Source organism: Thalassophryne amazonica, chromosome 23 (assembly GCF_902500255.1).
Source record: "Thalassophryne amazonica chromosome 23, fThaAma1.1, whole genome shotgun sequence".
NCBI classification, from domain to species: domain Eukaryota; kingdom Metazoa; phylum Chordata; class Actinopteri; order Batrachoidiformes; family Batrachoididae; genus Thalassophryne; species Thalassophryne amazonica.
In genome coordinates this window covers 30,479,744-30,496,024 of record NC_047125.1, presented here as the reverse complement: position 1 = coordinate 30,496,024, position 16,281 = coordinate 30,479,744, and the positions used below count along the sequence as shown (strand labels likewise).

The following is a 16,281-nucleotide window of genomic DNA, read 5'->3' as shown; positions in this document are numbered from 1 at the left end:
TTTTTTTAAAACATAAAGCATGTTGAACTAATCAAAAAGCAATCTAGTATTAACAGAACATTGTAAAAAAAAAAAAAAAAACTGCGATTGTTTTCCCAATAAAAGAGGCTTTTGATGAAAACACATAAAACAGCTTTATTTTAAGAGGATGCACAACAGCCATTTAAAAATAGCACATCATCAGTCTTTTATACAAATTATGTGGATACTAATATTTGCATGATAACTGTTGTACAACAGGTGACAATGGAAGCGTGCAAACCGAATAAAAGATGAATTTGTAAAAGGCGGAGGGCGGTTGTGCATAATTGTTCACATTGTAAATTCAGTGAGCACTTTTTGAATTTTATTTGGTTTTCTTTTAATATTTTTATAAGCATTTTGAAACAGAAATGCTACAACTTTGCCATCCGGTAAGAATCATTAACAGTAACACACACATTTTAAAACTTTTTCTTTTTTATGAAAACAAGAATGAACCATCAACTGCAATAAAATACAACAGGCTGAAGAACTACATGTGTATAAATATCTAATATATCAACATATATACAAGTTAAATTCAGAGGAAAAATGACTTCTTTTGGGGTTCGTTCGTCTCATTGAGATAAGCTTTCCTCCAGAAGAACGATGTCCACAACCGGCAGAGTCGCCACCTGAAAAAACACCCTGAAAACAGAAGTGGGATGAGTTCACCTGACGTCAGGCAGGAGGCAGCGGAGAGCTGCTGTGGATGCCACCATATACATACTTGTGTGAGTATTTGCTCCTGATGGCTTTCAGTTTGTCATCAGGAGGCGCCAAAAGCATCGAGTGGACCTTTCTGACCACCGGAGCCAAATCGGATGACTGGTAACCCGAGTGGAACTGCAGGATGGGCGACTGCAGAACACACACAGAAAAAAAAAACCCATCAGATCCATACCTGTACTTTTCAGTCATAGTTTTCTCACGCCAGAATGCATTTGTTTAACGTAGCAATAACAGACTTTGTTTCATGACGTGTGTGTACGGGCAGCAGAGTCACAGCAGCACAAATACCCAAGAGCCACAATGCTTAAATACCCTCAGCCATATGAGCATTGTGTTCTTTATAATTTGCAGTTGTTTAAATATTAAGATCCTATTGTCTTACGTACAATTTGTACGTTCAATAGAGCTCCTCTATCTACTGATCAATCAAAAACAATATTTACATTTTAATGGCGTCTGCGTTTACAAGAGTGGAAGCTATACAAGTCAAGGAATATTTGTAGATCACCCTCTGTGCATTTGTGAGACAAATTTAACTCCACAGGAAGTAAGCTGACAGACTGGCGTCCTGTCCTGGGTGAACCCCACCTCGCGCTCTATGACTGCTGGGATGGGCTCCAGTCCCCTGCGACCCTTAAGTGAACTAAGCGTTTGAAAATGAGTGTGTGTGAGGAAGTTAGCGTGCACACTAACATCTGCTATTTTGCTCCAGAGATGTTATTAGGTTCCAAAAACAGCGTTTTCAGTTTTAGAAGTGTTTATTTCTCACCAACTTTTACATGATATATGAGAAACATGTTAGACAGACCTGCCACTGACATCATGGCACAGCTCTACTCTGATTGGCTGTCACCCCTGCCACTCAAAAAAACAATGACAACAAAAAGTCCAAAGACACTGAAACAGAATGTGACATTTTAACCTCTTAAAATACCTCTTAGAATAGATTAAGGTCAGCCATCTCTGAACTTTCCCAAGGTCTGTGTCCCAAGAATGTTCCCTGTGAATTTGAAAACTGGCAGTAAGAGACCTGGACGTCTGCTGTACATTAACGGACGGATGGACACAAAGTCTTCTCGATACCTGATGGCCATATTTGATAGCTTCGGGTAATAACTCTGACATGTGCAAAGAATTTGTGAATTGAAGGTCGCTGTGCAGCTTCCACATACATGTGCATCAGAACCACCTCACACATGCACGGTTAAAGCACGACAGAACCTACCCATCTTCCCAGGTTTTTGGTGACCAGTGCCATCAGCAGGCAGGCGGAGGCCAGTAGCGAGCCTCTCACAGGCACCAGATCCATCTCCAGGAGACTCAGCTCGCAGTAGTACCGCGCCAACGTCAGTGTGTCCATGCCCGCACTCACACACTGTCCACAGCAAACACACACACACCAGCATGTGAAATGTGCACACTAACACCACAATGAACCCATTACAGTGCAAATCCGTCACATACAAACCTTAGCATAGCGTCTCAGGAAGCGATACGGGATGGGGATGTTAATGTCAAAAGACAGGGACTGTAGGACGCTGGCCTCCATGGCAATAAGCTCCTCCCTCTTGTAAGCATCATCGCATATGTAGAGGAAGTCATCAACACAAGGTGGGCTGCGTTCCTGCAGGATCAATGAAACACAACAGCGTCAGCCCAACAGACTGACACTCAAAACACACTCAAGAACATTATGCAATTGCAAGTGTAGGGAAAGAACATCACGCACAGCGATGGCTCGTCAGATATCTGGAGCTCTTCCAGAAAGCAAGCTCAGAAAAGTAGCGCTTAATGTGAAACACCTGACTTGAATAAGCCAATCAAACGAGATGAAGCTAAATCGGTTCCATAAAGGCAGAGCCACATTCACGCAATCAAACTAAGTCAAGACAGGTTCAGCCAGTCAGACTAATTGCATGTGCGCGCCATTCATAGGCAGTCCATGAGGTCGAACACCGATCAACTGGATTCACAACGGCAAAATGTCATACCAAAGAGCGAGCAGCAGTGTTCACGGCCTCAGAGCCAGCACTTATCATGAACAACTACGAGCAAGTTAAACATCTAATAACAAAAAGAGGTGACACGGCAGCAACAAATAAAATCAGAGTGAAAGGCTGGTGGGAAATTAGTGATCGACTAAATGCATACGATTAACATACATTATTCCAACACTGCTACACCCCAACAGAATGAAGCTCTGCATTTTGAAGCCCATAATCCAACACAACCACTCACTTATGGTGTCATGTTTCATAATTTAGACATCAAAAACAATCACGGACATAATTTTAACAAGCTCTAAGAAAGTTCAACATTTACCACAGCATTAACATAAAGCATGCAATCTGCAGAGTAAGGACATTAATTTATCAGTAAATTTTACCCAGAATGCATTGCACTGGTCCAACATTGGTATGCCATTCCATTTTATTTATTTAACAGTGAATATGGTTTTGTCTGTTTCACTCCTTTACTTTTTATGTGAGCATTTTTCTTTTCTTATTGCTCAAATAACCCCAGATCAAATTCTTTGTATGTGCAAACTCACTTAGCAATAAATTCTATTCTGATTTTCATTCAAACTCAACTCACATTGCAAGGCCAGAGACTTCAAACCTACAAAAGATAAACTCAAAGCTACAAAGAGTGGCACTTAATTCTACTGGACTGTTTTTTTTTTTACTGTTTTACATACTGTGCAATAAATAAATAATTAGGATTAATTAACTAATTAATAAGAAAAAGGGGGAAAAATGCACGGCGCTCTACAGGGCTCAAAGGTGGGTTGCACATTCATGATAAGTTTATAGCAAATAAAATTTCCCTCTCTGATATTTTCCAGTGACTAGGAACTTTGACATGACGGAACCCTTGCATTGATATCCACTTCTATCCGTCGCCTTATGTGTGGGGCACAGTTCTTGCTAAGCTCAAGAGTTATCCTGGTAGTGACCAGACTAGTTCAGAAATATAAGTTACTATGGTAACTCAGCAAGACTGCTGAAATGGAACCCTCACTTAGAAAGTTGCGACATGTCAAAATAAGTGAGGATTTGGCTTAATCGCCTCTGCTGGAATACTCCTCAGGTCAACATACTGTGGCCTCAGCAGCATCATGTTGGTTTGTTTTGACCACACTAGCTAAGTTAGTCCATTCACTACCCACGACATTGACAAGCAACTCAAGGTCACAACAACTGCAGTTGCGTCATCAAGATGGGAGCAATCTTAAAATCCATGTCATGTCTTCTTAAACTCAACAGATCTACGGCAGATCGTCACCTCAAACTTGGAGGCAATGAGCATGGTGGTTGAGCCAACAAGCTGCAGCAGCTCCCTGTGGACGGGTGTCTGGGCCAGGTAGTGATCGGTCAGCTTCACAGCCAGGTACAGTGTCTCATGGAACAGCTCAAAGTTCTCCTGGACACACATGAACAAAATAAAAGACGCCAGCAGTGAGTCACACCTGAATCCTTCAGAGAACGAGATCTTGAGTCCTCACCTGTACTTCCACCAGCCAGTCGACCAGGATGGCCCTCATCTCTGTGTTGAGGCTGGGCTGCTTGGACATGTAGTTACTGAGGACAAACTTCTCCTGCAGAACAGAACAAACAAAGACTACGTTTACAGGCGGTATTTTCAAAATGAAAAATACAATGCAAAGACGATCAGTAAAACGTTTTTAGTACGGCTCACCTCTCTCTGTTTGAGATAGTCAAAAATGTCCTTGGCGTACTCTGGACTCATGAAGCAGTCTTGTGCGTTCTCGGCATCTATGTCAAACTCCTTTGGGATCTAAGAAGACGGAGGAAATATGAGTAAATAGAACTCATCTTTCTCAGTGATCCATCTCAGTCGTCTTACTGCTGGTTTCTGAAGGCACGCCGGCTGCTCCTGGATAGCAGGGGGAGTCGTAGGCACCAGCTCTTTGACTGGAGCCGCTACATCCTTCCGTGTGGCCCCTTTCTCCTCCACTCGTTCCTTCTCAGTTGCGCTTCCTTCCGAGGAGCTCACCGAGGAAGACCTTCAGAGCAAAATTAGCACTTTAGCCACTAAAGAAGACCACAGAGCAACAGCATCAAACTCACCCACGCCAACTGCAGCTGAAGCGTCGGATTTATTTTTTAATAAGGGAGGCAGGACACTCCATCCACCGAAACAGAAGTAGAGAGGAACTAACTCAGAAATGCCTCATGTTCACGTCCACAATATGTCATCATGACAAAGATTTTATTGCAACAAAAGTGAATAGCTTTGGCAATTATCTCATCATTGTGGCCAGTTGTTTGAGGTTATGTTGAAGTGTCAGATTTGGGAAGTTCTAACCCATCTCATCCATAAGAGGGTTGTGGGCTCTTTGATCATCTCAACAGGTTTCATAACAGCAACAAGCAAAGTGATATTTGAGCAGGACTCCGTCTTCAGGTGTAAATAATACTGAATTATAAACATGATTCTTACTTTTTCAAGTTGGCTTGATTCTTGGCCGACACAGTGGAGGTGATATTTTTCTTCACTGGCTTCTTCACCTGTTCTTTCTTCTTCCCTGGAAGGCTGACCTGAAGCTTATGAGCCTGTAAACAAAGTCGTGCCAAAACATCATAGAAAACATGCCACACAGCTGCACACATTCTCAAATTCAACTGTGAGCACACAGAAAAATGCATGAAAACTTTGCTGTAGATCAAAGGGGAAATGATTCCATGCAACCACAGTTTCACATAAGACCATGGACCACACGTTGGGCAGCACTGGTTGAAGTTTACATTACGAACAGATCATGGGAGGTTAATGTAAATGCAGGACTTACATTGGTGATGTCGACCATTGCCGTCCTCTTTTTCGGAGCTCCATGAGGAGGAGAGGATGACCTTTTAACATGTGGACCATCCTCCTGCAACACACAGACTATTTATAAATACAGCTGAGTTTTATTTCAGGTTTGAGGATGGTAAAGATGACAGAGGTCTCACTGTCAATCCTCCCGTTAAAACTAATTTGTTTATGACAAAATCACTTGTTGGGTAACAGTACATGATTTTAGTTATTTATTTCTGAGTCAAGCTATACTGACATAAAAATCTCAGTATAGCTGATCTAGTATCCATTTTTCCTGCTTTACAAGCACACAAATAAATACACAGATGTTAACCTGGTTTTCTGTTATATTCTCTTTGGATAACTTGTTCCCAGCAGGGTTTAGTTAGCTTGCTTGTTGTTTACCTGGTTTTCTGTTATATTCTCTTTGGATAACTTGTTCCCAGCAGGGTTTAGTTTGTTTGCTTGTTGTTTACCTGGTTTTCTGTTATATTCTCTTTGGATAACTTGTTCCCAGCAGGGTTTAGTTTGTTTGCTTGTTGTTTACCTGGTTTTCTGTTATATTCTCTTTGGATAACTTGTTCCCAGCAGGGTTTAGTTTGTTTGCTTGTTGTTTACCTGGTTTTCTGTTATATTCTCTTTGGATAACTTGTTCCCAGCAGGGTTTAGTTTGTTTGCTTGTTGTTTACCTGGTTTTCTGTTATATTCTCTTTGGATAACTTGTTCCCAGCAGGGTTTAGTTTGTTTGCTTGTTGTTTACCTGGTTTTCTGTTATATTCTCTTTGGATAACTTGTTCCCAGCAGGGTTTAGTTTGTTTGTTTGTTGTTTACCTGGTTTTCTGTTATATTCTCTTTGGATAACTTGTTCCCAGCGGTGACTGTGGTCTTCTTTCCCCTCGAAAAAGGCATGACTTCTTCCTTTGTCCTCTGAAAACACACTGAGAAAGACGGTTTATACAGATCAAACTTAAAATGTGCAAGGGACGTTTTCTAAAATAAAACAAAAGCGGCTAGTTTTGTATGCTAGCTCTTTGCTAGCTTTAGCTAACTAAAAACACTGCAGCTTTGTGCTTGATGGGCGGGGTTCCCTCTAATTAAACAAGCGATTTAATTGTTCAAATTTCACTCCTTTCTCACCTTTAGTTGCTATTCCTCCGCGTTTCGATCACTCGCTTCGTTTGTGAGTGAGAAACACGGTCAGAAGTTCACTTAAATGCCATAAAACTCCAATGTTTTCGGTCCCTTCACAAACCGCAGCTCAAACGAACGTACTGCTCCTGCGCTGCTCGTCATTGGCTGGAATTCGAGCCCAGCGGGCCAATCAGTATGCCTCTGCGAAAGCCGTTGCTGAGGAGCGTTTGTTTCAATTTAACCGTCATCCACTGTCCACAGTATAACTGAATAAATAGACCACACATAACCTATCCTTAAAATTCACCGTTTGTGCAGTGATTAATCTTTTTAGATAAGTAATTCTGTTACTTTATTGTTTTAGGTTTTTGCCTTGCGGAGTTCTGTTAATAACACGCCGCCCAACACATGTACTCAAAAAAAAAAAATCAAACGCACCCTGTGGGAGGAGAAACTTCTGTCTCCTGACAACCAGCAGCGGTTTAAATGTTCGGAAACTGATTGGTGGCTTTCTCTTTGGATCAAACTCCATATGTTAAAACAATATAAAACCACGCAACTGATTTTTGTGACACTTTAACAACATACATAATGCTATTTGAAACATTAAGATGTTGTTCAATTTTGATAATTCATGTTGACTTTATTGCATGTGCCCTGATAAAAGAACACCTGTCCTTTACTTTAATCTGCATCTTCCCTGTTGACCCAAATGCAAATGGGTTCCACTTGCATTCACTCAGCTGCAGTGGACTGCATCCCAGATGTGCTGCAGTATCCTGGGAGAAGTACCAATGGACGGTGAGTGACAGACACAGAGGATTCCATCCAGTCATGAATAATAACTCAAAAACAAGAAATACTATCAATTTGTAACTCAACAAGTTGAAAGAGCATATAGTGAAGATAAACTCACTAAAGTTTGATAAAATATTATACACCCAATCAATAAAAAAGTTACTTTTTTGTATTTGCACTACCCTATACACATCTGCCACCTGCTGGATGGTTTGTGGATGCAGGATTGATGGTGGATTAAAGAGGCCTCATGATGTTCAAATACAGATGCCTTGAAACGAGATAATTTTACCAGTATGCTTACAGACCACTAGGGGTCGCTCACTGACCGCACTTTGAGACAGGCAGTTTTACATTAAAGCAGGTGCTGGTTGCCACGCCCCCTCTCCATCTACTTATTTCTCCATTGTGGACAACAAAAAAAATCCAGATATGGATTTCTGTGACTTATGTCACAGGCCTAATTTCACTTAAAGCAGAGTCACAGAGTTGCTGCAATTTGGGGACATTTAACAGAAAAACAACTAGATTTCACCCAACATTACCACTTTAAACAAGCATTCTCTCGCATTGAAGATTTTAAACCAGATTGTCTCAAATTTAAACTGATTAAAAATCAGTTTGAGATTTTTACTGCTGGTTTGGAGTCATTTATAGTGAATGAAGAGTAAGAATATATCTGATGTTAAAAGCTGTTTGGTCCCTGTACACAACCAGTTTGTAAAAACTGCAAAGCTGCAAATCGGCACATTTAAGATAAATAATCAAATAAGCATCAGAGTTCATTTTGTGTTCAATGATTTGGGCTCAATGCACAGGAAACCAGAGCTGTGGGTTCCTGTATCAAACCATTTCCTTGTGTGCTGTGTTCATTTGCATCACAGGGACCAAACAGCAACCAGTCACTATGGTAAGTCTGAAGGTTTCCCATTTATCTACATTTTGTATGTTTTATTACAGAGTAGGAATATGTGGCGCACTTATATATATACTTTAATGAATACAGCAAACATCGGTTTGACCTGTGCCACTTTACTAGCCTCAGGTATTTATTGTACAAACACTTTTTGCACACAGGACTCGAAAGATTCCTATAGTGAAAATGCACTCAGAGTATCAGTGATTGTGGTTTTTCAAACTAACTGCACGTTACAGAAACGCTGATGTGCATGTTCACAAACACCAGGTTTTATTTATGTCTAAGAGATTTGTGTGTGTGTGTGTGTGTGCTGCACTGTGCACATGCAGAAAGAAATCCTGCGTGCACGTGGTGAGGGGTGAGAGGTGATCTGTGCCAGCGTAGTATTGGTTTTAGACTGGGTTGTGCAGCGCAGCATCACCCCAGATTAAAGTACTGAAGAAACAGCTCCATCCTGTTTTGTTTCCCCCATCAGGATCCAAGGCACAGAGTGTGATCTGCTCCATATCTCCAGTATACCAAACATTTAGGATTCTACAATACAAGCTGGTAAACCATCACATTATCACAGGTTTTCAAATCTCGATTTTAATAACAACAATGACAACAAAAATAATGAGTTGACTCATGTTTCAAATAACTTAATACAGAAAATAATGGCAAATTCCCAGGTAACACACAACATAAATGCTACGTTACTGGAAGGTTGCTGAATTTGTAGACTCCCCACAACGTTGCTACGTTGTGGGGAGTCTACAAATTCACATTGCTACAACGTCATTGCAACTGTTGTGCAAAGCTCCAGCAATGTCAAAGTGTTAGCTGGGTTTTGACATTTTGACTTTTTTGCTGCCTTCTTCATTAATTTATTTATTTTTATTAAAAAACTGATCAGGAAGCATAGGCAGATTTATCCTTCTATTAAAATGAGAAATTCCTTCACATATGCTTCAAAGTGGTAATTAAACAAAGCCACAGTTAACTCAAACACAGAGTTTCTAAAGATGTGGGCTCTGGTTGTCTTCCTGTGTGACGTGCAGCGCCCAGCTGTGGTTTCGTACACTTTTACTTTCCATCTCTGGCTGCAGAGCAACTTCCTGTTTTAAACTCTTTGCTGACTTCATGTTCATTTAAACTGTAGCTTCTCTACTTATTAACAAGGCAAATAATATATTTCCAGGAAATACTCAAGCCAAAGAAAAACATTATTTTAAGAAAAATACAAAACCGCACCAATTAGTACGCTAATTTAGCCAACCTAAGAGACAGCAGCTAGCATGACTAGTGACTGCTACAGTCTGTAACGACTGGGTTTAGCTAGTTAGACTGGAGTGATTGTTGCCAGATAACTAATAACTAATTACTTGAAGGGATTATGTATTTATGCTAGCTCATGTTGTCCGTTGTTGACTGTAAATCAATCCAATCTTGTTTAGGGCAATATCTACCTATAAGCTAGCATGATAGCCTCCCCATTTTCCAGTTTTAATTTTGTCGGCTGAACAACATTTAATTACACGTTAAATATATGTATTTATGTATTATTTATATGCATTTCAGTAAATCTTATAAGAATCATGTTGAAATTAATTGAATAAATTAAGATTGCTTCAAAATTTTGCAATCAAAATCCCACAATGACCGGCCCATAGGCAAGGTGATACGAGGTCATACGATGGCACCAACCGGCACAACATCATTCCACTTTGTTAAGATTTAAATCCACATTATTGCTTTTATCCTCACAGGATGTAATTCAGACCATGAGTGGAGAACCAACTGTGCCAGATTCTACCCCAAGAAGCCTTGATGTTCACTCTGCATTCAGGAGCACCTCCTTAAACACAGAGGCTGTTCAGAATTTTGCCCAGAATACGGCTGAGAACATCATCCAGTCACATTTAAGACAAATGGAAAGGGTGGAACCTGAGGTGGACTGCCAAATGTCTTCTTTTAATCAAGCCTGTGAGATGTTGGGTGAAGAATTATCTTCAGCAGTGATCCAGGCTGCTCTGTGGGAGGTATGTAGAGGCCCACACAATGAGGAGCCACAAAGTTTCCATGTTGGTGTTCAATGCTCCAACCTTCAGCAGCCTCATCATGATGCAGGTTTGACAAGTAGTAGACAAGCTGGAAAACCATCTTTCCTGGACAGAGGTGGAAGAGAAAGAGATGCCTCTTTGAACATGAACACAGAACTAGAGGATCCAAGCAGAGAAGCATCTCTGTCCCACGACCTGCCTCTGTCAAAGTCAGGGCTCCCTGTTTTTGGGTCCCTTGATTACCCCGATGCCCCCCCTACCACACCTCTCCTGCCAGAACTTGAGAAGAGCCGACACAGCTTTTCCAGGAAGCTGAAAGGAGGCCTGGCAAAGGAGTTCCTACCCTCACCTCCTCCGCCGACTCCAAGAGACAGCGAGAGTGTCGCCATCAACGATCCCAGGGCCGAGCTAATGGAGCAACTGCTGCAGTCACTGTGCGAAGACAAAGAAGGATGGAAAGATGATTTGTTAAAGGATGCTTACAAAGCTGGAGATGCCACAGGAGGAGCCCAGCATGGAGCCACAATGGAGGCTTTTGCTGAGGTGCTTTCAGCAAATATTGTCGGTTCGGTCATGAGCGCCAAAAGCAGAAAGCAGACAGTCGGCGACAGCAATGTTCTTCTGCTAGCAGACCAACTGGCTGAAAAGATCATCACCTCTGCCCTCGATGAAGCGAGCATGATTGAGTCATAATGCGTGCAGTCAAATCTGCTCTGAGGAAAAGTAAGAGGGTTAAGGAGCGATGAAGCCCGCTCTAAACTCTAAGCTAGTTTCCAGTCATAAGCAGAGGTGGATGAGCAAGATCACAAAATTATACACCCCGTTTCACCAGACTATTGGCACAGGCTGGTTGATGTTTTGTAAGTTGGCATCCCAGTTGTTGAGGCCACCCCTCACCCCCAACCCCCAGCCCCGGTATATTTTCTTAATATTTGATTTCACTTTCACAAATCCTATTACAATTTTTTTTTTTTTTTTTTGTAATGTTTAACTGCTATGAACATATTCTACTGAATTGTAGTTTTGTTCCACTTACAGGAAACTGTAAGAGCAAGAAAAGGGCAATAACTACAACTGTCCTTTAGGTGGCAGCACAGCAATAACCTTCCTGAACATTTTGTGAGGTCACTAAGGTCATGTGACTGCAGCAACTGGCAGAGCTTCAGTTTTCCAGTCATGTCAGATAACCTTTGATTTATTTCTGCCTGAATGCTCAGGTTCTCCTGCTGCCAAATACTTTCACTGATAATAAAGACTTGTCTTTTGCATAACAATTTCTATTTACTTTATTGTCATAGAATGACAAAGGGGTTGCTTTGCATATTTTGTGATACAGTTCTGGGAGGAAAACATTTTTAAAACTGCAGAGTGGCCATTTCCATAAATAAAGTGATGTGGTTGTATTGATTGACCAGCTGTCAATCAGGGTTCTTCTGTTCCACCTCATCCTTTGTCAGAATCAACATTGTTGTCAGACACATAATGGAAAGTAAGATCCAGAAACTGAGGTTTGTTTTTGGATGTCTTTGCTGGGGGCAGAGTTTTATTGTCTATTTCCTTTTCCACCTGTTGATGATCATTGTGTTGTTGATGCGGTAAGACAAAGCCAAAGGGGCCGGCCCGATACAACACTGCGGTGGTCTACTGAGCTTTCTTCTGTTCCGCTGAGTAAATGTGCTTTTTATAGTTTTGGCTCAGATTTTTTTTTTGTCAGCTGCATTTCTTTCCAGACGCTAATGATTCCCGATTTAATTTGCGGTTTCAGACCAACAGCACTATGTTTGCTCGAGGAGTCATCAGGGATGGAACCGCTGAGCTCTCAGTTGGAACCACCGGGTGGACTGGGACTTCCACACCAAGGTGGACTCGGCCTTCCACGCCAGGTGGACAGGGTCTTCCACAGTCGGTGGTAGCTATAGAATTTGTTTCCAAATCAGACAAATCTTGTGCTTTTTAAATAAATGTTTGGAGTTAAATGTGCTAAAGAGGTCTTTGGTTTTGATAATGACTCTGGTCTTTGATTGGTCAGTGGCTGTCCACGCATCCTGGACCTGATGCAGCGCAGGAGCACATTTTGGCTCAGAAATGTAATATGTCATGGAATACATAGTCTGAACTTTTAACTCTCCCTGCTGATCACCATTATGTTTTCTCACCACGGGGACGCTAACGCACGCACAATGACACGCGTGCATATGGACAAGCTGCAGGGCTGGGCAGACAGCTGTGGTGTCAGACAAGACAAACACAAAGACTCACACATCTGGAGAAATGCTTGATGTGACGTCAGGATGTGGTCAGCTGCCAGAAAGAGAAGGAAGGAGGACATGGAAAAGATAGCGCGTGATGTTGAAGGACGTATCGTGGGAGGTTTTCTACGGGGAAAAAAACAGTGCAGGTACTTAATCTTTCTCTCGCCGAGCCCATTTGGCAGATGCTTTTATTCACAAGTGGCACATTAGTGAGGAAAAGTCCAACACTAGTTACACCGTCAAGGAACCATACAGAGGTTAGCCTGAGACTCAAGACCCCATTATGGTGACAAACCAGATGTCACCAGATGTTGGTCATTGATAGAATAAAGGATGCAATCAGTCCAATACTACTTACACCATCGAGGAACCGTAGAGGTTAGCCTGGGACTCTAGACCCTGTTACGATTTAAAAAACAGATGTCACTCAATGATAGAACATAGAGGATGTAATCGGTCCACTGCTAGTTAGGTCAACAAGAAGCCATGTAGAGGTTAGCCTAGGATTCCTGAAGCCATTATGGTGGTAAAAACCAGATGTTGCACACTGACAGACTATTATAGATGACACAAACAGGAGTCATCCTGAATGAAAGTTCAGGTCTGACAATGACTTCATAGACAAAGACCAAGAAGATCCGTGCCGACTGAGGAATCAGTCAGCAAGGCACGATTCCGCTTTGATCTTCATCCCAGTGGCCAAACTTTGTAGCACACGAGACATGCATGTATGTGAACAATGGCAACAATCTGCTGGATTGAGAAACTGCAAATTTCCGGTCGTTTTTTGGCCAGTTGTATGTGATGATTGTCCAGGTGGGCCAACAATCACGAAGTAAGGCATGCTAGTTTCTTCCAGGCTTGTCTTGAACTTTATTATCATTATTTTTTCCACAGATGGAAACAAGAACAACAAAGACAAAAAATCTACATAATGTGACCTTTTCTTTGATCAGCTGTTTCATTCCAACCCAAATACAAGTCTGAGAAGTTTTCTCACCTGGTTGACCATCACATGCAGACGATGTCTAATGACGTGCGCCACCGTCGTACGTGTGCTAGCACCTAATGATTAGGCACTGCAGTGTTAGATAAAAAGTTCCTGTATTAGGAGCTGAGGTGTGTACTCAGATTAGAAAGTAAATTTCCGTGTATCGTGCTGCTGCTTTGCGATGACAATAAGGCCTTCAGGCAGCTGTCGAGATGAAAGAGTCGGCTGAGAGACACTGAGGTCAGTGGGGGCCTCTGATATTTGTCCATATTCTTTCAGCTGCCCTGAGATTAGTTCATTGTTTTCTGATGATATCAGTGGACCGCGGCTTTGGAGGAGGTGGTACAAACCACACGAAAAAAAAAAAGCAGTTCCGTGGCCTCATTGACAGAGCGGCAATGGACACGAAGGCAACAGGCCGAATGTGAATGAACATCACTTGTTATTAGAGATGTGGAGTGGCATCTGAAGGAAATGTGAAAAGTAGCATTTCCAGTTCATCCACAAACCTCAGGCGTTATTGTGCTTCAGTAATGATAATAAGAACAGCGACTGTCATTATTTAAGAGAAGCTGCACCTCCACACCTGCACAGTAATGATCAGAGAAGGTAAAATGAGGTGATAATTAAGCAGGCACGGCTGCTTCCTGGTTTTCAGATGTTCTTGACATCGTTTCCAGCTGACAGGAAACATCGAGGGAGGCCTCGGTCGCACTATAGGAAGATACACATTAAACTGAGTTTGTGTGTCGTACAGAAGAGTTACCTTTGGACGCTGGGTGATGTTTTAGCTACGATAACATCACAACTACAAGGCAACAACATTTAGTAAAGTTAGAACCCAGCAGTATTACACAGGGAATACAATGTTTTGTTGGTTAGCCGTGCTAGTGCGCTGGCTACAGTCTAGCTAGCTGGTTTAACCCGCCATTGTACAGTCTTGGCAGTGCTACTTGCTATCTCAGCAGCTAACACGATAAATTAACAGCTACCTTTGTACTTTGTGCTCCTCCTCTGTTTTGGATTAGTTAAGTTGTAACAGTATTTGTAACAGTCAGATGGCTCAGTGGGTCAAGCAGGTTTGTCCTTCGACCAGACCGGTCAGGGGATAAAATCCCAACTATTCCCGCCTCTTTGTCAAACGTTCTTTGAGTGGGAACGTCAAACTGCTCTGTCCTAAGGATGACGTTAACGTGTATCTGGATCTACCAGCTAGAAGAAAACGTCCCATGAGGGATTCACACTTTACACACTGTAAAAACATCCACCTTTCTCGAAAGGGTGGCGTTACAGTATCATGCTGCTGGGATACACGTATACAGTGTATGGTCATGTTAAAGAAGAAGGTCGTCCTTTCTAGACCCTGAGGCTCATTAGTGCCGCTGCTTATCTCCAGATTCCGTAGTGTAAAGCAGATGAGAGCCTACAAGTCCCCCTGGATAAGTGTTTTATCCAAGGACACAGACAGGTAGCATACCCGGGAATTGAACCCGGGTCTACATATTGGTAGCCCAGCTCCTAATTCCACTGGGCTGAAATTGGACGAGAACCCTGGTTTTGGTCAGAGTCTGTAGCTCTTCAAAGGTCAGCAGCAGGAAGACGTGTTATTGTGCTCTGAACCTTTTGACATTTTTGGACTACTTGGATTCTTCGACCCCACTCTGGCCCTCCGGAGACAAGCAGCTATTTAATAACTCCGCCCTGGGTGACATCTGCAGCTGGTTTTCTCCACATTTATGCCGTATTTACTTGTGACTTCTCTGTAACTGTCCTGGGAGGTTGCATCTTTCTCTTATGAATTCAGGAAAAGAAGGTCCTGTATGCTGTAAAAAAAAACCACAAATCACATTCAGACAGTCTGCGTTTTTGGCCGACCTAAATTAAACCGATAACTGACTGGAAAGCAGAATGTGATTTTTAACGAGAACCTCTAATGTGGTCACTGTGGCTGCTGCTGTCTGAGGATGTGTCATCCTGAAATGTTGGTGGTAATCAAGTGCTAATTCATCCCCACTGAACCCGCCCCTTAGAGTGGATGTGATTTATGCCACTTTGAAATGATGAACATTTGCATGGTATCCATAGTGATGTTCCCAACATGGTCCAAAGAACAAAAAGTTTGAACCAGGTTCAACAGGTAGCTTCAACACTTCCAACGTTTGCTGTCTCTAGCAGCTCTAATCACACTAACGTCTTCATGGTGGATGAAGTGTTAAGTAATGAAACATCACCACCATCACTTCATACATTTTCTCTTTTATTTCGACACTTGATCACTCTTACAGGGGACAACCGGGAACTTTACACTACCCAGGCAGCTGTGCCTAAACCCGTCATCAAACCCGTCACTCTCACAAATTGCTGCTTTGTTATGATTGCTTGGAGGCCCCGCCCTGCAGAGGATTCCCGAGGACATCATTTAACTCCACGCAAACAAGACTAAAAAACATGCACAACACAGTGTGAAGCACTTGACAAATGGCACTGCTAATGTTAAACAAATGGCGCTCACATCTGCATTGCATCCCTGACTTTCTTCACCAGAGACCAAACCTGTGACTGCACTAGGGTCCA

The 16,281-nt window shown here is 42.1% G+C and overlaps 2 protein-coding genes across 2 annotated transcripts; one reads left to right on the top strand and one right to left on the bottom strand.

The window, feature by feature from the left end:
- Nucleotides 1-359: 359 nt before the first annotated feature.
- Nucleotides 360-6,893, bottom strand: ccnb3 (cyclin B3). Its single transcript, XM_034164950.1, has 12 exons — nt 6,712-6,893; nt 6,406-6,512; nt 5,567-5,650; nt 5,218-5,330; nt 4,621-4,780; nt 4,453-4,551; nt 4,259-4,351; nt 4,039-4,176; nt 2,222-2,377; nt 1,979-2,128; nt 752-882; nt 360-669 (listed from the first exon to the last, which is right to left on the bottom strand). Exons 2-12 carry the CDS (start codon nt 6,481-6,483, stop codon nt 600-602), a joined length of 1,272 nt encoding a protein of 423 aa, XP_034020841.1. The 5' UTR covers nt 6,484-6,512; nt 6,712-6,893; the 3' UTR covers nt 360-599.
- A 1,497-nt stretch (nt 6,894-8,390) lies between these two features.
- si:dkey-171c9.3 lies at nt 8,391-11,803 on the top strand. The gene is made up of 3 exons (XM_034164554.1): nt 8,391-8,413; nt 8,898-8,971; nt 10,171-11,803. The coding sequence occupies exon 3, from the start codon at nt 10,186-10,188 to the stop codon at nt 11,155-11,157; it is 972 nt and encodes a 323-aa protein (XP_034020445.1). The 5' UTR covers nt 8,391-8,413; nt 8,898-8,971; nt 10,171-10,185; the 3' UTR covers nt 11,158-11,803.
- Nucleotides 11,804-16,281: the final 4,478 nt, after the last annotated feature.

Bases quoted from the DNA above. Each gene is read 5' to 3' on its own strand.
- si:dkey-171c9.3 (XM_034164554.1), top strand. From the start codon at position 10,186: ATGAGTGGAGAACCAACTGTGCCAGATTCTACCCCAAGAAGCCTTGAT.
- ccnb3 (XM_034164950.1), bottom strand. From the start codon at position 6,483: ATGCCTTTTTCGAGGGGAAAGAAGACCACAGTCACCGCTGGGAACAAG. The intron at 4,177-4,258 runs GTGAGGACTCAA...ATGTGTGTCCAG, and splicing joins ACTGGCTGGTGGAAGTACAG to GAGAACTTTGAGCTGTTCCA. The intron at 2,378-4,038 runs GTGACGATCTGC...TTGATCCTGCAG, and splicing joins TCATTGCCTCCAAGTTTGAG to GAACGCAGCCCACCTTGTGT.